General features: G+C 41.3%; 1 protein-coding gene across 1 annotated transcript; it reads left to right on the forward strand.

Annotated features, from left to right (window-relative positions):
- Positions 1–2612: 2612 nt before the first annotated feature.
- Positions 2613–21968, forward strand: si:ch211-136a13.1 (HHIP-like protein 1). Its single transcript, XM_048169424.1, has 9 exons — positions 2613–3614; positions 7930–8576; positions 13495–13638; positions 15036–15364; positions 16510–16636; positions 16773–16918; positions 17241–17322; positions 18588–18670; positions 20873–21968. Exons 1-9 carry the CDS (start codon positions 3342–3344, stop codon positions 21511–21513), a joined length of 2472 nt encoding a protein of 823 aa, XP_048025381.1. The 5' UTR covers positions 2613–3341; the 3' UTR covers positions 21514–21968.
- Positions 21969–23161: the final 1193 nt, after the last annotated feature.

The following is a 23161-nucleotide window of genomic DNA, read 5'->3' on the forward strand; positions in this document are numbered from 1 at the left end:
GCGGAAGCTCAAACATACTGCGTAACACAAGAATGAACCTCATTGGTTCTTGCCTAAACTCAAACGTGCTGCCTAACACGAGAATGAACCTCATTGGATCTTGCAGAAGTTCAAACGTGCTGCGTAACACACGAGAATGATCCTCATTGGATCTTGCGGAAGCTCAAACATGCTGCGTAACGTGAATGAACCTCATTGGTTCTTGCAGAAGCTCAAACGTGCTGCGTAACACGAGAATGAACCTCATTGGATCTTGCAGAAGCTCAAATGTGCTGCGTAACACGAGAATGAACCTCATTGGATCTTGCAGAAGTTCAAACGTGCTGCGTAACACGAGAATGAACCTCATTGGATCTTGCGGAAGCTCAAACGTGCTGCATAACACGAGAATGAACCTCATTGGTTCTTGCAGAAACTCAAACGTGCTGCGTAACACACGAGAATGATCCTCATTGGATCTTGCGGAAGCTCAAACATGCTGCGTAACACGCGAATGAACCTCATTGGTTCTTGCAGAAGCTCAAACGTGCTGCGTAACACGAGAATGAACCTCATTGGATCTTGCAGAAGCTCAAATGTGCTGCGTAACACACAAGAATGAACCTCATTGGATCTTGCAGAAGTTCAAACGTGCTGCGTAACACACGAGAATGAACCTCACTGGATCTTGCAGAAGCTCAAATGTGCTGCGTAACACACAAGAATGAACCTCATTGGTTCTTGCGGAAGCTCAAACGTGCTGCGTAACACGAGAATGAACCTCATTGGATCTTGCAGAAGCTCAAATGTGCTGCGTAACACACAAGAATGAACCTCAGTGGATCTTGCGGAAGCTCAATTATGCTGCATAACACGAGAATGAACCTCACTGGATCTTGCAGAAGTTCAAACGTGCTGCGTAACACGAGAATGAACCTCATTGGATCTTGCGGAAGCTCAAACATGCTGCGTAACACGAGAATGATCCTCATTGGATCTTGCGGAAGCTCAAACATGCTGCGTAACACGAGAATGAACCTCATTGGTTCTTGCGTAAACTCAAACGTGCTGCGTAACACGAGAATGAACCTCATTGGATCTTGCAGAAGTTCAAACGTGCTGCGTAACACACGAGAATGATCCTCATTGGATCTTGCGGAAGCTCAAACATGCTGCGTAACGTGAATGAACCTCATTGGTTCTTGCAGAAGCTCAAACGTGCTGCGTAACACGAGAATGAACCTCATTGGATCTTGCAGAAGTTCAAACGTGCTGCGTAACACACGAGAATGAACCTCATTGGATCTTGCGGAAGCTCAAACATGCTGCGTAACACGAGAATGAACCTCATTGGATCTTGCAGAAGCTCAAATGTGCTGCGTAACACACAAGAATGAACCTCATTGGATCTTGCAGAAGTTCAAACGTGCTGCGTAACACGAGAATGAACCTCATTGGATCTTGCGGAAGCTCAAACATGCTGCGTAACACGCGAATGAACCTTATTGGTTCTTGCAGAAGCTCAAACGTGCTGCGTAACACGAGAATGAACCTCATTGGATCTTGCAGAAGCTCAAATGTGCTGCGTAACACACAAGAATGAACCTCATTGGATCTGGCAGAAGTTCAAACATGCTGCGTAACACACGAGAATGATCCTCATTGGATCTTGCGGAAGCTCAAACATGCTGCGTAACACGCGAATGAACCTCATTGGTTCTTGCAGAAGCTCAAACGTGCTGCGTAACACGAGAATGAACCTCATTGGATCTTGCAGAAGCTCAAATGTGCTGCGTAACACACAAGAATGAACCTCATTGGATCTTGCAGAAGTTCAAACGTGCTGCGTAACACGAGAATGAACCTCATTGGATCTTGCAGAAGCTCAAACGTGCTGCGTAACACGAGAATGAACCTCATTGGATCTTGCAGAAGCTCAAATGTGCTGCGTAACACGAGAATGAACCTCATTGGTTCTTGCAGAAACTCAAACGTGCTGCGTAACACAAGAATGAACCTCATTGGATCTTGCGGAAGCTCAATTGTGCTGCGTAACACGAGAATGAACCTCATTGGATCTTGCAGAAGCTCAAACATGCTGCGTAACACGAGAATGAACCGCATTGGTTCTTGCGTAAACTCAAACATGCTGCGTAACACGAGTGAACCTCATTGGTTCTTGCATGCATAAACATGCTTGACCTCCTGTTTACCATAACTGATGTGTGGGTTGATGAATGTTTATATGTGAATAAAAGCCTTTCATTCAAACTGTTCATCATATAAAGTGATCGAGTCTCTTCAGAAAATTTGGACTTATCCAAATATGGATAAGTCATATGGATTATTTTTATGATCTCTTTATGAACATTTTGAAGCATCAAAGTGGTAGTCACGTAGCTGTCAATGGAGGGACAGAAAGCTCTCAGATTTCATCAAAAAGATCTTTATTTGTGTTCCGAAGATGAATGAAAGTCTTATGGGTGTGGAACGACATGAGGGTGAGTAATTAATGACAGAATTTTCATTTTTGGGTGAACTAACCCTTTAAGTGCACCTAAGTGCCCTTTTATTTCATTAATTTTATATTATCTTCATGTATAGTTTTTAATAATATACTGAAGTACACCACAAGTAAGCTGTTCCAAATAGGTCATTGGGTCAGCGAATACCTGTTTCTGTTAGGATGCAAAATCAAATCAGACAGTGAAACAGCTCACTAGTATTTGGAAAAAGAGCCATAAAATCAGTAGACAGGAGACCCGAATCCCCCCACACATGACCAAGCAGACAGCGAGGTATGAACACACGAACACAAAGCGATGTTGCATCATACAAAAAATGTCTTTTAACACAAAATGTAACATAGGAGGTTGAGAAGATTAACATGCACTGGGATTTACACAAACAAATGTTGGCGAAATGAAAGGACTAGCATGCTCTGTGTGAGAGAGCAAGAGAAACAGGCATGGGTTCATTCGGGGGAGGGAGGCTGCAAGCGTGTGATGCAGGCCAGCCGCAAGAAGAAGGAATGCATCTGCTGAAGAATGAGAGAAAGCGAGGGAAAAGAGGGAAAGGCAGAGGAGGAGACAGGGTGGAAAGAGGGAGGGAATAGAGAAGTGTGTGTTTGTAGAGATGTGTATGTGTGTGTGGCATGGCTGTTGAATGAGTGGGCCTTGTGTAGCAGTATTCCGGCCGCTTCTCTGCCCTAGAGCCACATGTGTGTGTTTGTGTGTGCATTTGCACGTGTTTGCGGGAGACAGACCACCAGCCACCACTAACTGACGGAGAAACTCCACCACACCATTGGTGTTTCTCAAACTCAGCACAAGACACCTTTGTATGCAGTTTTCGCCTGTGCAATGAGAGGAATGACACTGTGGAGAGCTCACTGCTTGTGTCTGGTGGTCCTCCTGATCCCTCTGCAGGGAAATGCCCACCCACAGTGCCTGGACTACAAGCCTCCATTCCAGCCTCCGGAGCCCCTGCTCTTCTGCAAGGAGTATGCCAAATTTGGATGCTGTGACTTAGACAGGGATAACCAAATTTCACAGCGCTTCTACCAGATCATGGACTACTTCGATCATACGGGATTCATGGCCTGTGGGAAGTACATCCGTAGTATTCTTTGCCAGGTGAGTCTCAGGTGGCTATTTTGACTTTAGCCCATTAAATTCCCTATAGAATATAGAGACATGTAAGATTATTGAATTATATTTATTAAATACTTAATTATATTAGTATTTAATAAATAACATAAAATGTTAATAATTGATTTAATTATTCATTCAGTTTTGATGTAAATGATTTCATTTTCTAATACGGACTGTGCCTCATTCATACAGAGGAAGTTACATCATTGCGTGAGTTACATCATTTTTGTTTTGGCTTTGCTTTTACACGGCTGGATGGCTTCTGCATTAGTAATGACTGAGATATTTTTAGGGATGATGACCTCAGTTTAAAATGTGAGATATTATTATGGTAATTTCATTTGAATTGTACTCTTCAGTCTTAAAAATAAACCCACACATGATCAGTTAAAGTCAACCAAAACTAGAAACTACAAAATTAATATGTGTCTTTTTCTGAGATTTAGCACACAGGAACACATTATTATGTAAAGCCATATGGTTTCTTTTTGGGACCAACCAAAACTTATTTAGTTACCTACTTACATCAAGGCTGCTGGGATTAAATGATGATATTTGACCATGTGGCTTTGAGATTGCAGTGGGATTGAGTTTGGCAAAAGGAACACCTGATTTATTTGACTACTTAGTGGTGAAGCTGAGCTCAATGATTGCCTTTGTTGGAACATTCACTCCAGATACAGGGAGCTGCTTGTGTTCTCCAACCTGCAGAGAGGCAAAATATATGCTTCCTTTCTAACTAGGCATGGGATGTGTCATATTCCTGTGCAAAGGTCAGGGCAACAATGATATTAAATAAAGAAAACAAGAATAGAGGATGGGCTACTAAATATTCAGAATACATCAGATGCCGATTTCAAAAGCACTGGGACTTTTTACTGTTTGTATCGTCTTGTTTGTGTTTGTGCTTTACAGACTTTCACCAGTAGATGGCGACACATGGCTGTCTTTTTGAGTTATTGAATCATTCATTCATTCATTCATTCATTCAACTGATTCATTCAATATGATGATTTATTCAGGACCAAAACAGGTGAAATTTTCTGATCATTTACTCACCCCCATGTCATCCTGTTTATGTCTTTCTTTCTTCAGTCGAAAAGAAAAGAAGGTTTTTGAGGAAAATATTCCAGGATTTTCCTCATATAGTGGACTTCACTGGGGTTCAACGGGTTGAAGGTCTAAATGTCAGTTTCAGTGCAGCTTCAAAGAGCTCTACATGATCCCAGACGAGGAATAAGGGTCTTATCTAGCGAAACAATCAGTTATTTACAAAAATATAAAAATTATATACTTTTTAACCACAAATGCTCGTCTTGCACTGCTCTGTGATGCGCCACGCATTATGTAATCATGTTGGAAAGTCACGCATGACGTAGGCGGAAGTACCAAGCAAGTGTTTACAAAGCAAACGTGCAAAGATTAAGTCAAACGGCCTTTACAAAAAAGGTAAAACAACGATGTCTAACGGTTTTGAAGTTGGAGGAGAAAATAAGATGGAGTTTTTTGCCTTACCGCCATACTTCTGCCTACGTCCCGTGTGACCTTTCCAACATGATTACGTAATGTGTGGCGCACCGCAGAGCTAGTGCAAGATGAGTATTTGTGGTTAAAAAATTTAAATTAAAAATTTTTTTTTAGAAAATGACAGATGGTTTCTCTAGATAAGACTCTTATTCCTCATCTGGGATCGTGTAGAGCTCTTTGAAGCTGCACTGAAACTGACATTTGGACCTTCAACCCGTTGAACCCCAGTGAAGTTCACTATATGGAGAAAAATCCTGGAATGTTTTCCTCAAAAACCTTCATTTCTTTTCGACTGAAGAAAGACAGACATAAACATCTTGGATGACATGGGGGTGAGGAAATTATCAGGACATTTTAATTCTGAAGTGAACTAAGAATGAATGACAAACTCAACCGATTAATTCAAAAACATTTTTTATGAATCAAAACGTTGGCCACATTAAAAATCACATACTCTTGAGTAGGTACTTATTTTGAATAATATATGAGATAACTGACTACTCTTTTTCCAGACTGTTTTTCACCTTCTATAGTAGGAAAGAATGCGATATCAAATGCAGCAACTGTCTTTATGAGTGAGTCGTTGAATCAGCCGATTTGTGATTCATTCAGGAACATAACACCACTACTGTTTGTTGCTTAGAGAAGTACTGGAAATATCTGGAATATATTGTCTAAAATATAAGTTACTTACCTTCTTTTTTTTTTTTTGCTTAAGTGATATAAGTGAGTATAAAACATCAATATCACACTCTCAATCATGTTGCTGGTCTTGGCTGCGATTCAGAGGTTGCAAAGCACTCTTGCTTGTGTTATTGCATAAATAAAATTTTGCAAAATAATGAATATGCAATCAGTAATTTTATTCTCAGATATACCATGTTCTTTAGTCCACACTTTTGGACTCTCTCTTGAGGTTTATAATGTTATCACAGACCAAATCAAAACCAGATACAGTACAAACGTTTGTTTCATTAGGCATTTTCTATTCTGTTTCAACAGAATTGAAAAGCTTTAAGGCAAAGCTGTAAACTTATAATTGCCTAATGAGTGACAGGCACAAATATATAAGTTAACGGCTTTGAGGCACAGTAGAGTGGGGTAAATGTGTTGATGAGTGAAACCCTGCTGAGACCATCTGTTGGAACAAAATCCATCAGTGGTTTGATAACAACAGAGATTGTGATCTCCTACAGAGTCTCATAATTACAGAACCATATAAACAAAATTAAATGAGGAACAGAAAAAGAAGAACAGAATGACTGGACAAGAACTAACAATAGGATCAGAAGGTATGGAGGACAAAAATATACAGTACATCAGAAGAAAAGTGAGCATGGGAATTGGTGCTTTTCCCAGCATTGTTTAAAAAAGTAGACACTTGGCATTGTACTCAGAATTGTTTACTAACCTCGCATGCAGTTTAAACATTCAATATAACACCTCAACTCATCTTATATGACATCCATAAAGCAAAATCAGATGAAAAATCAGATGTCCCATGAACTACAGTTTTTATTAGGCCTGAAAACTTCAATGACATTTTGTAGATTCAGAAGAGTTTCCTTCATATAGACACTTAGTCCAACTCATTTCAGACCTTTCTGCAAGTTTTATTTTTTATGCTAACAGGATATTACATAACCATGTGTGTTGTTTAGCAAATGTTGGACTCATTTACACCACATAACCCCCTTTTTATAGGTTTATATTTTGTTTGAATTGCAATCAATCATTATTAGAGAGACCTGAAACATTACTCATCCACATCTTGGATACATTACAATGTCTGTAATGTGTTACGAGTGAGATACCCCATCTATCCAAACCACTTTCAGGTCCATTGTTTGTTTAATGTCATTGTAGTAATCTCAGATGATTTCCAGTCCCGAGCTGGCAGTATCATTGCCAAGGCTGGCTCAATCCTCTGATGGGTGTGGTGTTGTGGCTAAGGCATAATGAGGGCTTGGATAGTCCAAAATGTTCAAGAGTCACTGTATTTATAGTTCAAACAATCATCACCAGCTGCTGGATTCAATCCCGGGATCCCGGCTGCAGAGAAGACGTGCAGAGTGCCACGTTTGCCAGAGTATGAGGAGGAGAGAAATTAAAAGGCTTACACAGCAAATACGTTTTGGATGAATTCACTATTTGAGCAATTATAGGGTTAACTGAAGGTTTATTGATGATGGCAGCAAGACAGTGTTTATGGGCCAATGACACTATTTTTTTTTTATTTAATCTATCAATTTATTTGAAAAAAATAAATAAATCAAACATTAAGATATTATGTACACCCACATGTATTTAAGGTGTATGGAAAGTAATATTTTGGAAAATAAAATATTATAGAGTTACAGTTATGCCCTTGATTTAGAACAATTATTAATACATTATAGTTTTAGTTATCTTCATCTTAATGTGCAATCATATTTACTGTTTTTTTCACAGATAAAATCCAGTCATTTCAGTAGAAATCCAAGCAAGTTTGCAACAGTTTCAAGTTTGTCACATGCATATTTGCTGTATTGGCGAACTAAAAACTGCTTGGTTTGAAAATGACTTCTGTGTGAGTTGTGCTTTAAGAAAATAGACAATGGACCTCTTTTGCCAGCAAAATTTTGCTAATGTGATTGCAACAGGCCTTTGAAGCTGCTTAAAAGCTGAATCTTAGACTTAGTATCCAAAAGTAATCTTGATCTGTCTTTGAGAAACTATTAATTGAGATAATAATTGAGTAACTGTGCATGCTTTGATTTGCTTGGTTCAGGAATGCTCCCCTTATGCCGCACATCTGTACGACGCAGAAGATGCCAACACCCCAATGCGGGAGCTTCCCGGCCTCTGTGGAAACTACTGTGGTGATTACTGGCTCCATTGCCGTTATACTCTCAGCCTTCTGATCAATAACAATGAAACATATGCTATTGAAGAAGACCGAAGCAAGTTCTGCAAGTACCTTGAGCTGAAAGATCCCGAGTACTGTTACCCAAACGTCCTCTCTAACGACGAGCTCAATGCCAACCTGGGAGATGTGAAGGCGGATCCGCAAGGCTGCATACAGTTATGCCTGGAAGAAGTCGCAAACGGTCTTCGCAATCCTGTCGCAATGATACATGCGAATGACGGAACTCACCGCTTCTTTGTAGCCGAGCAGCTGGGTTACGTGTGGACTTACTTGCCGAATGGTTCTAGAATCGACAGGCCCTTCCTGAATCTGACCAAGGCGGTTCTAACTTCACCTTGGGCAGGAGATGAGCGAGGGTTTCTCTGCATTGCCCTGCATCCTCGCTTCACAAAGGTGAAAAAGGCCTACGTCTACTACTCTGTGTCTGTAAAGAAGCAGGAAAAGATTCGCATCAGTGAGTTCATCGTGTCCGATTCAGATATGAATATGCTGGATCACTCCTCAGAAAGGTGAGATTCATTAAAACAAAGATAAGGAAAACATGTCAGTAAACATGCCAGGACAGTCTACTGTAACTTGCTCTGACATATTCATGTTGTAATATCAAGCAGCATTTCAGGCCGAATGGTTCTAAGAATGGTAAGGAACGGTTCCAGTTATATTTCCACTTGAGCTTGGTTCGGCACAGCACAATTAAAAACTGTTCTCAGCCTGGTATTGTCAGCATGGTTGGCTAACCATGCTAACAGTGCTGGTAGAATACGTGTAGTGACGTCACCACTCAGGATTGGTCACTTGTCTGTTGCCTGGCTACCAGTTGCTGGCCAAGCATACAATTTGCAAGTGTGGGTATCTGCAGGTTGGAGTAGGGGCGTGCCGAAATGTAGTATCCGTGCTGAAAGGTAGAGGGCGTGCTGAAATGTAGTGGGCATGCTGAAAGGTAGGGGATGTGCCGAAATGTAGTGGATGTGCTGAAATGTAGTGGGCGTGGTGAAATATAGTGGGCATGCTGAAATGTAGGGGGTGTGCCGAAATGCAGTGGGTGCGATGAAATATAGTGGCTATGCTGAAAGGTGGTGGGCATGCTGAAAGGTAGGGGATATGCTGAAAGGTACTGGGCATGCTCAAAGGTAGAGGGCATGCTGAAATGTAGGAGGCATGCCGAAATGTAGTAGGCGTGCTGAAAGGTAGTGGGCATGCTGAAAGTTAGTGGGCATGCCAAAATGTAGTGGGCGCGCTGAAAGGTAGGAGGCATGCCGAAATGTAGTAGGTGTGCTGAAAGGTAGTGGGCATGTCAAAATGTAGTAGGGGGCACGCTGAAATGTAGTCGGCATGCTGAAATGTAGTGGCCATGCTGAAAGGTAGGAGGCGTGACGAAATGTGATGGGTGTGCTGAACAATAGGAGGCGTGCTGAAAGGTATTGGGTGTGCTGAAAGGTAGGGGGCGTGCTGAAATGTAGTGGCCATGCTGAAAGGTAGGGGGCGTGTTGAAATGTACTGGACGCGCTGAAAGGCTGTGGCCCTGCTGAAATGTAGTGGGTGTGCTGAAAGTTAGTGGGCGTGCTGAAATGTAGTGGGCATGCTGAAATTTAGTGGGAGTGCTGAAAGTTAGTGGGCATGCTGAAATTTAGTGGGAGTGCTGAAAGTTAGTGGGCGTGCTGAAAGGTAGTGGGCATGCTGAAATGTAGTGGGTGTGCTGAAAGTTAGTGGGCATGTCAAAATGTAGTAGGGGGCATGCTGAAATGTAGTGGCCATGCTGAAAGGTAGGAGGCGTGCCGAAATGTGGTGGGTGTGCTGAACGATAGGAGGCGTGCTGAAAGGTATTGGGTGTGCTGAAAGGTAGGGGGCGTGCTGAAATGTAGTGGGCGTGCTGAAAGGTAGTGGGCATGCTGAAATGTAGTGAGAGTGCTGAAAGTTAGTGGGCGTGCTGAAAGGTAGAGGGCGTGCTGAAAGTTAGTGGGCATGCTGAAAGGTAGTGGGCGTGCTGAAAGGTAGAGGGCGTGCTGAAAGGTAGTAGGTGTGCTGAAAGGCATTGGGTGTGCTGAAAGGTAGTGGGCATGTCAAAATGTAGTAGGGGGCACGCTGAAATGTAGTCGGCATGCTGAAATGTAGTGGCCATGCTGAAAGGTAGGAGGCGTGCCGAAATGTGGTGGGTGTGCTGAACAATAGGAGGCGTGCTGAAAGGTATTGGGTGTGCTGAAAGGTAGGGGGCGTGTTGAAATGTAGTGGCCATGCTGAAAGGTAGGGGGCGTGTTAAAATGTACTGGACGCGCTGAAAGGCTGTGGCCCTGCTGAAAGTTAATGGGCATGCTGAAAGGTAGTGGGCGTGCTGAAATGTAGTGGCCATGCTGAAAGGTAGGAGGCGTGCCGAAATGTGGTGGGTGTGCTGAACAATAGGAGGCGTGCTGAAAGGTATTGGGTGTGCTGAAAGGTAGGGGGCGTGTTGAAATGTAGTGGCCATGCTGAAAGGTAGGGGGCGTGTTAAAATGTACTGGACGCGCTGAAAGGCTGTGGCCCTGCTGAAAGTTAATGGGCATGCTGAAAGGTAGTGGGCGTGCTGAAATGTAGTGGGTGTGCTGAAAGTTAGTGGGCATGCTGAAATTTAGTGGGAGTGCTGAAAGTTAGTGGGCGTGCTGAAATTTAGTGGGAGTGCTGAAAGTTAGTGGGCATGCTGAAATTTAGTGGGAGTGCTGAAAGTTAGTGGGCGTGCTGAAAGGTAGTGGGCATGCTGAAATGTAGTGGGTGTGCTGAAAGTTAGTGGGCATGTCAAAATGTAGTAGGGGGCATGCTGAAATGTAGTGGGAGTGCTGAAATTTAGTGGGAGTGCTGAAAGTTAGTGGGCATGCTGAAATTTAGTGGGAGTGCTGAAAGTTAGTGGCCGTGCTGAAAGGTAGTGGGCATGCTGAAATGTAGTGGGTGTGCTGAAAGTTAGTGGGCATGTCAAAATGTAGTAGGGGGCATGCTGAAATGTAGTGGCCATGCTGAAAGGTAGGAGGTGTGCCGAAATGTGGTTGGTGTGCTGAACGATAGGAGGCGTGCTGAAAGGTATTGGGTGTGCTGAAAGGTAGGGGGCGTGCTGAAATGTAGTGGGCGTGCTGAAAGGTAGTGGGCATGCTGAAATGTAGTGAGAGTGCTGAAAGTTAGTGGGCGTGCTGAAAGGTAGAGGGCGTGCTGAAAGTTAGTGGGCATGCTGAAAGGTAGTGGGCGTGCTGAAAGGTAGAGGGCGTGCTGAAAGGTAGTGGGCATGCTGAAAGTTAGTGGGCGTGCTGAAAGTTAGTGGGCGTGCTGAAAGGTAGAGGGCGTGCTGAAAGGTAGTGGGTGTGCTGAAAGGTAGAGGGCGTGCTGAAATGTAGTGGGCGTGCTGAAAGTTAGTGGGCGTGCTGAAAGGTAGAGGGCGTGCTGAAAGGTAGTGGGCGTGCTGAAAGTTAGTGGGCGTGCTGAAAGTTAGTGGGCGTGCTGAAAGGTAGAGGGCGTGCTGAAAGGTAGAGGGCGTGCTGAAAGGTAGAGAGCATGCTGAAAGGAAGAGGGCATGCTGAAAGGTAATGGGCGTGCTGAAAGTTAGTGGGCGTGCTGAAAGGTAGGGGGCGTGCTGAAATGTAGTGAGAGTGCTGAAAGTTAGTGGGCGTGCTGAAAGGTAGAGGGCGTGCTGAAAGTTAGTGGGCGTGCTGAAAGGTAGAGGGCGTGCTGAAAGGTAGTGGGCGTGCTGAAAGGTAGAGGGCATGCTGAAAGGTAGTGGGCAATGCTGAAAGGTAGAGGGCGTGCTGAAAGGTAGGGGGCGTGCTGAAATGTAGTGAGAGTGCTGAAAGTTAGTGGGCGTGCTGAAAGTTAGTGGGCGTGCTGAAAGGTAGTGGGCTTGCTGAAAGTTAGTGGGCGTGCTGAAAGTTAGTGGGCGTGCTGAAAGTTAGTGGGCGTGCTGAAAGGTAGAGGGAGTGCTGAAAGGTAGGGGGCGTGCTGAAATGTAGTGAGAGTGCTGAAAGTTAGTGGGCGTGCTGAAAGTTAGTGGGCGTGCTGAAAGGTAGTGGGCTTGCTGAAAGTTAGTGGGCGTGCTGAAAGTTAGTGGGCGTGCTGAAAGTTAGTGGGCGTGCTGAAAGGTAGAGGGAGTGCTGAAAGGTAGTGGGCATGCTGAAAGGTAGTGGGCGTGCTGAAAGGTAGAGGGCGTGCTGAAAGGTAGAGGGCGTGCTGAAAGGTAGAGGGCATGCTGAAAGTTAGTGGGCGTGCTGAAAGTTAGTGGGCGTGCTGAAAGGTAGAGGGCGTGCTGAAAGTTAGTGGGCGTGCTGAAAGTTAGTGGGCGTGCTGAAAGGTAGTGGGCGTGCTGAAAGGTAGTGGGCGTGCTGAAAGGTAGAGGGCGTGCTGAAAGGTAGAGGGCGTGCTGAAAGTTAGTGGGCGTGCTGAAAGTTAGTGGGCGTGCTGAAAGTTAGTGGGCGTGCTGAAAGTTAGTGGGCGTGCTGAAAGATAGAGGGCGTGCTGAAAGGTAATGGGCGTGCTGAAAGGTAGTGGCTGTGCTGAAAGGTAGTGGGCGTGCTGAAAGGTAATGGGCGTGCTGAAAGGTAGTGGGTGTGCTGAAAGGTAGTGGGTGTGCTGAAAGGTAATGGGCGTGCTGAAAGGTAGTGGGCGTGCTGAAAGGTAGTGGGCGTGCTGAAAGGTAGAGGGCGTGCTGAAAGGTAGAGGGCGTGCTGAAAGGTAGTGGGTGTGCTGAAAGGTAGTGGCCGTGCTGAAAGGTAGTGGCCGTGCTGAAAGGTAGTGGCCGTCCTGAAAGGTAGTGGACGTGCTGAAAGGTAGTGGACGTGCTGAAAGGCTGTGGCCATGCTGAAAGTTTTTTGAAAGTCAGTGGGTGTGCTGATAGATTATAATGTAAATCAATGAGATCTTTATAAGAGTATAACAGACACTTACATAAAATGTATATAAATATCAGCCGTCACTCTATATCTGCCAATAATGTCTTAGTAAGATAATATTGAAATAATTAGTTTTAAGATCAAAGCTCTGTAGTTTTAAAACATATAATGTAATGCAATCCAATGATGATTGAGAGATGAACAAATAAACATTTCTCAAATTCTATTCTTACATTTACAGGAAAAAGACACATGAACCAGGACCTAAAGGTGGATGTTTTTACTAAAAGGCCTTTTATTGGCTAATAAAGTCTAAACTATGAGATGACAGAAGGCATGTAGTAGATTGTGTGCAACAGGTTTTTCAACAAAGTTGTGATGTTGGTAATTTAGCGGCTTTAGAGATTCATGTATCAATAGGATTTATGGGGTTAAAAGTTTGGCAGAAATGTTTGATTAATTAGCAGAAAAAAAAATTCTGAAATACAAGACTTTCTATTAAGAACTTTCTTTTAGATGTGTGATGTTCACCCATTTTTGTCAGTCACTGTGAAATAGTTGGACTGTTGATGCTTACTTTGGTTCACAGGACACTTCTAGAAGTTGATGAGCCTGCATCAAACCACAATGGAGGTGAGCTGCTGTTTGGGTTGGATGGATATCTGTACATATTCATAGGAGATGGTGGCAAAGCGGGAGACCCTTTCGGAAAGTTTGGGAATTCTCAAAACAAGTAAGTAATCTTCACACTCTTTATCTATATTTGAAAAACTTGACTTGACTCTTTTCCATGCTGGGTTTGCATGAGTCAAAAATATACCGCTGAATATAGTGTGCAATCTGTATGGATCACTTTCATGGTGTTTTTGTCTTTTTTGGAGCTCAAAAGCCTAATTTAAGTAGTTTAACTCTAGAGTTTGGCATGCATTTGCCCCAGCTGAGTAATGCACATTTAGCCAGACAGACACACAGCCTCAAAATATTAGCCTTGGCCTGCCACCCTCCTGTCCCCATGTGACATAAGCAGACCTGGCAGTGCCTGCTGAATATACAGAGTGGCAAGATGAAACTCACAGTTTCACAACTGCACAGCAAGCCTTTCCTCCTTATAGAGAAACCTGTAGTAGCCACAGAAGTCTTGGAGTGCTGGTGTCGATGACTAAGAGAGAGGTATATACTGGGTCGTACTATATTGACACTATATGTTGAATGTGGAGGAACTGTCTCATTGCCGTGGTCTTTTGTAGCACACACATTATTAAAAAGCTTCATATCAACCTTCAGTGGTGACAAGATCTTGATTCTTGCCTCTAAGCTGCAAGCTTGTAGAAGCATGTTTCATTTATTTGTAATGAAACATTATCAGCAATCACGGTAACTTGATTACAAATGAAATGGGCTCTGATTTCTGGTTACTTCTGCATGCTTGTCAGTACTTGACTACTTTTTAATGGCCATAAATTAAGCAAGATGCATTTTGCAACACAGAATGGTGTAATTATCTGTGATATTCTTCAATAAAAGACTCTTTGCAAAGCCTGCATTGCATATTTAGAATGCATATGATCAATATACTAATCATATTTATATATATATATATATATATATATATATATATATATATATATATATATATATGAAATGACACTGACAATAATGATGCTGGTCTGAAGTTGACTGACATTAATGTAATAATTAATGAATCTAATTCACAGTGAATTCGGTGTTTTGTTTTTGTTTATCTTTTAAGCTTGTAAATTAGACAAAAATTACAGAAAAAGAACAAAGCAGAAAAAAAAGATAGCCTACATTGAATGAAGTACCTACGCCAGGAGTAGCTTTAATTCTTTTCACAGGAGAAAAAATGAGTAAATAGGCCTCTTCATGGACAGTTCAAGCCCACGCCAGTATCAATATTGACATAGGGCATTGTGGGATATGAGAGGCCTAGCATGAGGTTTAAAAGGATGCGGTTGAGAGAGAGAAAAGGAGCAGATGGTGCAAACGTTTATAGGACAGGTTTAAAGTAAACTACTCTATAGTCTTACGAGTGCAATCTTAGGGATACATTTTTTTGTTTTTTTTACTGTAAAATTTTCTCAAGTAAAAACAATCCCTGTTATGTTACAGATCCACTCTTCTAGGCAAAGTCCTGCGAATCGACGTAGACAACAATGATTATGGCGCCCCCTACAGTATCCCATCAGACAATCCTTTTGTGGGAGAGAAGGACTCCAGGCCAGAAATCTACGCCTACGGCGTGAGGAACATGTGGAGATGTTCAATCGACAGGGGTGATCCAGTCAGCGGCCAGGGCCGCGGCAGAATGTTCTGCGGGGATGTTGGGCAAAATAAATATGAGGAAGTGGATCTCATTGAAAAAGGAGGGAACTATGGATGGAGGGCAAAAGAGGGCTTCTCCTGTTATGACAACAAACTATGCTCCAACTCGTCTCTCAGTAAGCAAGCCTTTCAATTTTCAATTTTATTTTTTAATCAGTAGTTAAAAATGATGTCCGGAGAGAAAAAAAAATGTCCGGAGAGGATAATTTTGCTTTTAATTACCCTACAAATTCAATTAAACCATCAAAACATGAGGAAAATATATATTTTTTTAATAAATAAATAAATAATACAAAACATTAAACTTGGTTAAGGTATTTATCTGACAAAATTATTTGGCAAAAAAAGGCAAACTACAGCTACAGGCTTTATTTTACTATAAAAAAAATGCATAGAAACAATTTTAATGCAGCGAGCATAATCAAAAGCTCAAGGATACCTGCTCGACCCGCTACAAACCTTATTGGTTCTTGCGGAAGCTTGCGTAACACGAGAATGAGCCTCATTGGTTCTCGCACGTCAAGCGAACATGCTTGAGCTTCCGTTTACCATATAATTGATGTGTGCATTGCTAAATGTTTATATGCGAATAAAATCCTAAATTCAACATATTCATCATATAAATTGATCGTGTCTCTTCAGAAAATTTGGACTAAATGGCTCAATTCATATGGATTAGTTTTACGATCTCTTTATGAACTTTTTGAGGGGACAGAAATTGCTCCGATATCATTTAAAAGATCTTCATTTGTGTTCCGAAGATGAACGAAAGTCTTATGGGTTTGAAACAACATGAGGGTGAGTAATTAATTTTTGGGCGTCTGTGTCCTGAATCTCAAAAGGAAATATGTGTAATGAATCTGTTGGGTTGTTTCAAATATTATTAGACAAATTGCTTACTTTAGTTTTTGTTTCTTTTATATTTCTTCATGTCAAACTACAAGGTAACCAAGAATATTCTGATGGTTACAAAAATTAAACTAACACATTTTATGCACTTGACATTTAAATAATGAATTTGTTGTATTAGACAAGGCGATCTCACGTGTGTAGGCTAGTATATAATCGGACTACATCACAGCCTGTCATTTTATTCTCATTAAAAAAAAATGTTGACTTTCTTATGAAGTTATCCTTTTTTCATTTATTTTAAAGAAGATTTTCATGAATCCAGCTTTAGTTTTCTCAAACTGCTGTTGGTTCCACTTGAGCTTTGAAGAGTATATAAGAGTAAATATCTTTATTTTCCCTTTTTCCATAGACGATATCCTTCCGATATTTGCTTACCCACATAAAATTGGCAAATCTGTAACTGGCGGCTACATCTACAGAGGCTGCCAGATGCCCAATCTCAATGGTCTGTACATCTTTGGGGATTTTATGAGTGGGTATGTGTGTTTTTTTTCTAATTCATGAATTATAGTCCAATATAATAAAATATAAACCAAAATATCAACACAATACTAATGCATGGCACTTTCCCATAATGTTCAAATGAATAAATCAGACTTCTGTGCACCCTAGGCGCCTGATGTCCCTAAAGGAAAACACTGAGACAGGAAAATGGAACTATAAGGAGATTTGTATGGGTGCTGACAAAACATGCCGTTTCCCTAAACTTATCAACAGCTACTACAAGTATATCATATCATTTGGTGAAGATGAGGCAGGTAACTTGAGAGCAGCTCTGTGTGCATTGTTCTTCAATATACAGTCAATAGAGGTTCTACTTGTCAGGCACATCATATATATAGAACACTTTAGGATGATTTTATGGATTTATTTTTAATTAATTAATTTTAATTCATTTTTCATTTTAATTCAATTTTATCAATTAGACAGCTCGTAAACATACTTAATCAGTAGAAAAAATTGTATTATGCAATCATTTAAGACATTTCTCCTTATATAGAACCTTTTTGGCATAAAGGGTTCTTTAAAATTGAGGGTTCTACACTGAAGAGCATCCAGTCATCTCTGTCTGTGTTTCAGGTGAGCTCTACTTCCTTGCGACGGGAGCGGCGAGTGCCACAGCCAGAGCAGGAGTGGTGTATAAGATAGTGGATCCCTCCAGGTACATCATGATAATGACACTGACTTCAGACTCTGTTACCATCCACTTAATAAAACATCACAGTTATGGTTTTTATACCAAATTTACTAGAGGTATGATGGTAATGCAGCGTTTTAGTAAAAATAAAAAAAAATCTCACTTTTAACTTGCATATTGGCTGTTTATTAGTACTTATAAAGCACATATTAATGCTTTATTCTGCATGACCATATTCTACATCCCTTAAAGGATTAGTTCACTTTCAAATAAAATTTTCCTGATAATTTACTCACCCCCATGTCATCCAAGATGTTCATGTCCTTCTTTCTTCAGTCAAAAAGAAATGAAGGTTTTTGATGAAAACATTCCAGGATTATTCTCCTTATAATGGACTTCAATGGACTCCAAACGGTTGAAGGTCAAAATTACAGTTTCAGTGCAGCTTCAAAGGGCTTTAAATGATCCCAGACGAGGAATAAGGTTCTTATCTTACAGAAAAAATGTAACTGGCACCGCGTTCGTTCCGTAAGTAGAATAGGGAAGGCGTAGGACATACGGCGTAAGCTTTTTTGAAGAATACGAAAGTACGGTTTTGGCGGAAGCATTTGGAAGGCCATCATTTGTTTATATAAAGCATATACATTTAAATTTTTTTCTAAAATTACCGAACGTTTCGCTAGATAAGACCCTAATTCCTCGTCTGGTATCGTTTAAAGCTCTTTGAAGCTGCACTGAAACTGTAATTTTGACCTTCAACCGTTTGGAGTCCATTGAAGTCCATTATAAGGAGAATAATCCTGGAATGTTTTCATCAAAAACCTTCATTTCTTTTCGACTGAAGAAAAAGAAAGACATGAACATCTTGGATGACATGGGGGTGAGTAAATTATCAGGAAAATTTTATTTGAAAGTGAACTAATCCTTTAATCCTACCCCATATCTAAACTTAAACGCTATAACTACCTTACTAACTATTAATAAGCAGTAAATTAAGAGTTTATTGAGGCAAAAGTCTTAGTTGATAGTGATTATGTGTTCAGATAAAACATATTAATTATACCAAAATGCCTCTTAGAGTATCCCAAAATATATTAATAAATTAAAAGTGATAGTGCTTTTTAGCAGCAATATTAAAGGAATAGCTTGCGCAAAATAAAAATCATGTCATTTATTCACTTTGATGAGCAATAGTTTATGTTTTTGTTCTGTTATGTGGGGTGTAAGATATGTACTTTTGATTTCAACAGCTGTGAAATAAACTGTTTCACATTTTCTTCACTATTTAGGAGGGCCCCTCCAGGCAAATGCAGCTTTAAACCCACTCCAGTCAACATCAAGGGCAAACTGATTCATTTCAGTCCTAAAGAAGGTAAGAGAGTAAATAAACACTCCTTCTTCACATTTAAGGCTTGAGATTTGAGTAGGGCTGGACAATTAAGAAAAATAAAGCCAAGATTGCGATATGGCTAGTAAGATTTTCAAATCGCAAAGCCTACGATTGAATTGAATGAAGGGGCTGTGGGCTTCAGAGTGAAGCACAACACTGTTTTACACATGAGCAGCTCTTGATCTGCCGCTGCTCAGTTCACAGTAAATGCTACTCCACACAAACTCCATCTGCATCTGCTCTGAGTTTGAGTCATTTTAATGTGCATTTGGAAACACAACATGCACCAACCATCTTCATATACTTAAAATCAGAAGTTTTATCAACAAAAGATAAGTTTCAAGGGCTCCCTGCCGTTTACCGTCAACATAAAAGTTTGACCGTTTAATGTTTAAAGGGTACCTATTAAAAGATGTAATATCACTCCACTTGTCCCCAGAATGTGTCTGTGAAGTTTCAGCTCAAAGATCATTTATTATAGCTTGTCAAATTTGCTCCTATTTGGGTGTGAGCAAAAACACGCCGTTTTTGTGTGTGTCCCTTTAAATGCAAATGAGCTGCTGCTCTCTTCTGGAAAGGGGGTGGCGCTTTAACAGCTCAACAACAACAAAGCTGGAGAATCTCACGCAGCCAAAATGAGGATTGTCAGTACTGATGGAGAGACTCAGGAAGAAGTTACAACTTTTAGAATGAAACTGGATGTTTCTGAATGGTTAGTGGATAAATTTATGTAGTTGCTGTGGAGTTGATTCAACTCATCCACTAGCATGTGCCGTCATGTTCATCTTTTGTGCAAAATGCGTATGGACGCCCACTATACATAGCGTACCTGTTTGCCAAACAAAGCCATACACACCCGGTTAACGTTTATGATTGCTATCAAATGCTGTGAATAGTCTAATATTTTTTTCCATAAAATCTCTGAGACAGAAACGCTCCTTTTTTAGCAATCGACCTTACCAGGGTCAACTTGCAGGCTATCCAAGCTAACGAGACTCTAAATAGTGTTCAGTGCAGCCAATGACAGAACAGAGCATACTTTGCTCGAACTTTTGCCATGGCTTAAAGGGTTAGTTCACCCAAAAATGAAAATTCTGTCATTTATTACTCACCTTCATGCCGTTCCACACCCGTAAGACCTTTGTTCATCTTCAGAACACAAATTAAGATATTTTTGATGAAATCCGATGGCTCAGTGAGGCCTGCATAGGGAGCAATGACATTTCCTCTCTCAAGATCCATTAATGTACTAAAACATATTTAAATCAGTTCATGTGAGTACAGTGGTTCAATATTAATATTATAAAGTGATGAGAATATTTTTGGTGCGCCAAAAAAACAAAATAAGGACTTATATAGTGATGGCCGATTTCAAAACAATGCTTCAGGAAGCTTCGGAGCGTTATGAATCAGTGTGTCGAATCAGCGGTTCGGAGCGCCAAAGTCACGTGATTTCAGCAGTTTGGCAGTTTGACACGCAATCCGAATCATGATTCGATACGCTGATTCATAACGCTCTGAAGCTTCCTGAAGCAGTGTTTTGAAATCGGCCATCACTATATAAGTCCTTATTTTGTTTTTTTGGCGCACCAAAAATATTCTCATCACTTTATAATATTAATATTGAACCACTTAACTCACATGTTTTTTAGTACATTAATGGATCTTGAGAGAGGAAATGTCATTGCCCCCTATGCAGGCCTCACGGAGCCATCGGATTTCATCAAAAATATCTTAATTTGTGTTCTGGGAAGATGAACGAAGGTCTTACGGGTGTGATACAACGTGAGGTTGAGTAATAAAGGACACAATTTTCACTTTTGGGTGAACTAACCCTTTAAGAACTGGCCTTGGGTGGAAACGTGCAGATTAAGGGGTGGTAATATTATAATAAGATCCCCTTCCTACGTCACTAGAGGAGCGAAATCTAAACGGCTCGTTTTTTTTGTTTTTTTTTTTTTTACATGCTTGCAGAGAAAGGCTTACCAAAACAAAGTCACTGGGTTGTCCTTTTTCATGTTTTCTGGGTATAAAATATACTTATTTTATAACCATATTGATAATCACAAAACTCTGACCAAATCGTGCAGCCCTACAAACAAGAACAGCAAACAACAGCAATAACATTTTTTTATCGGAAAAGGTGTATTGATTTTTGAATAATCTGTTTGATTTGTTCCACAGAGTTTGTGATTAACAAAAAACCCTCAACGACTGCCATTCCCAAACCAAAACCGACCAAACCCAGCACAACCCCACGACCACGAGCACCGATGACGACTCGCAGAGTTGCTCCAGCGACCACAGTCCGCCCATCTCTCCACACAACCCCGCGGCCCCGGCCTCCGTTTCTGACCACCGCCAGGCCCTCGTACTGGACCGCGGCACCCAAAACCACCGCAAAAACCCACACAGGCAGACCTGGTAAACGAGGTCGAGGCAAACCCAGGAGGAAAGGGGACCGCAGGGGTCGGCCTCGCGCCGGGACACCGAGGCTGGTCAGCGCCGACGGACGGAAGGACCGCGGGCGAGTGGAGATCTTTGTGCGTGGTGAATGGGGCACGGTCTGCGATGACATGTTTAACATTCAGGCTGCGGCCGTCGTCTGCCGGCAGCTGGGATTTCCCGTGGCTGTGCGGGTGGCGAAGAGAGCGGAGCTCGGCGCGGGAGACAGCGGCGTCAGGATCCTGCTGGACGACGTGGAGTGCGAAGGGACGGAACGGACTCTATTACACTGCAAACACGCCAAGCTTGGCAAGAATAACTGTTCTCATGACGAGGATGTTGGCGTGGTTTGTGGCCATTATGAACATGCAGTGGAGTGAAAGACTGGTCAGATGTGGGTTGTGATGCAGACCAAAACACAACTGTTTACAGAGAATACTGTCAACTGCAGTTGACAGAATTTTTTTTTTTTTTTTTAAATGACCTACTATAATATTTTGACAAACTGGAAATGCCCCCATCACAACCAGAAGAGAATCAGTGTTTTGTTTTTGAATGTAGACAAACATTAAATATCATACTAGACTATATGGATGGTGAGATTTTAACAAAAATATGATTAAATGAGTAAACATAAGTACTCATCAATCAATCAATCATTTTTTTTTCACACTGAATCATGCACTATTTACACTGCAGTGTGAGTTGTTGATCATCTCACACAACAAAGATAAATATATTAACTGTGTATATTAACTGATAAATATATTAACTATTAACATATATTTTTTTTTCCTCATAAAATTGTGAAATTAAAGGATTAGTTCACTTTCAAATGAAAATTACCCCAAGCTTTACTCGCCCTCAGGCCATCCTAGGTGTATATGACTCTCTTCTTTCTTATGAACAGAATCGGAGAAATATTAAAGGTCCCGTTCTTCGTGATCCCATGTTTCAAACTTTAGTTAGTGTGTAATGTTGTTGTTAGAGTATAAATAAAATCTGTAAAATTTTAAAGCTCAAAGTTCAATGCCAAGCGAGATATTTTATTTAACAGAAGTCACCTACATCGAATGGCCAGTTTGGACGACATCCCTCTACTTCCTTCTTTAATGACGTCACTAAAACAGTTTTTTGACTAACCTCCGCCCACAGGAATACACAAGAGTTGCGTTTGTAGACTGTGTTTGTCGCCATGTCGTCGAAACGCTGTTATTTTCATCCCGCAGTCCAATCACCGGGTCTGATTCCGGCTCAAATTGATAGGGTAAAATTAAAGACATGTGTACAATAACACTGAGCGCTGCATCTCCACGTTATGGTAAGAGGCGTGACCTTTCCGGGCAAGGTTCGCTAAGCTGCTGTCGAATCACAACACAGGAACCGCTGGCACAATCAGAACTCGTTACGTATTTCTGAAGGAGGGACTTCATAGAACAAGGAAGTCATCAGCCCGTTTTTATGACAGTGGAAACAGCGGTATACAGATAAGTAAATTATGTGAAAAATACTGTATTTTTTTACATGCGAAACATGAACACATGTTATATTGCACACTATAAACACAATCAAAGCTTCAAAAAACCACGAAAAACGGGACCTTTAATAAATATCCTGATGCATCCGAGCATTGAGTGATACCAATGAGGATGAGCTGAAGAAAGTGTCTCCATCCATCATAAACGTACTTCACACGGCTCCAGGGGTTCATAAAGTCCTTCTGAAGTGAAGCGATGTGTTTGTGTAAGAAAAATATCCAAGTTATGAAGTAAAATATCTAGCTTCCGCCAGACTGTCTTCTGTATTCAAGTTATGAAGAAAGTGTAAACTGGCATCACATCAGTTACACTTTTTATGTAAGTTGAATAGGGAAGGTGTAGGACATAGCGTGCGAGAGTTTTACACTTTGTTGCTAGATATTTTACTTCATAAATTGTTAAATATGGATTTTGTCAAATGCATCGCTTTGCTTCAGAAGGTCTTTATTAACACCCTGGAGCTGTGTGGAGTATACGTTTATGATGGATG

Source organism: Megalobrama amblycephala, linkage group LG19 (assembly GCF_018812025.1).
Source record: "Megalobrama amblycephala isolate DHTTF-2021 linkage group LG19, ASM1881202v1, whole genome shotgun sequence".
Lineage (NCBI taxonomy): Eukaryota > Metazoa > Chordata > Actinopteri > Cypriniformes > Xenocyprididae > Megalobrama > Megalobrama amblycephala.

Coding starts and splice junctions, on each gene's coding strand:
- si:ch211-136a13.1 (XM_048169424.1), top strand. CDS start 3,342: ATGAGAGGAATGACACTGTGGAGAGCTCACTGCTTGTGTCTGGTGGTC. Junction 13,639..15,035: donor TTTGGGAATTCTCAAAACAA/GTAAGTAATCTT, acceptor GTTATGTTACAG/ATCCACTCTTCTAGGCAAAG. Junction 17,323..18,587: donor AAGATAGTGGATCCCTCCAG/GTACATCATGAT, acceptor TTCACTATTTAG/GAGGGCCCCTCCAGGCAAAT.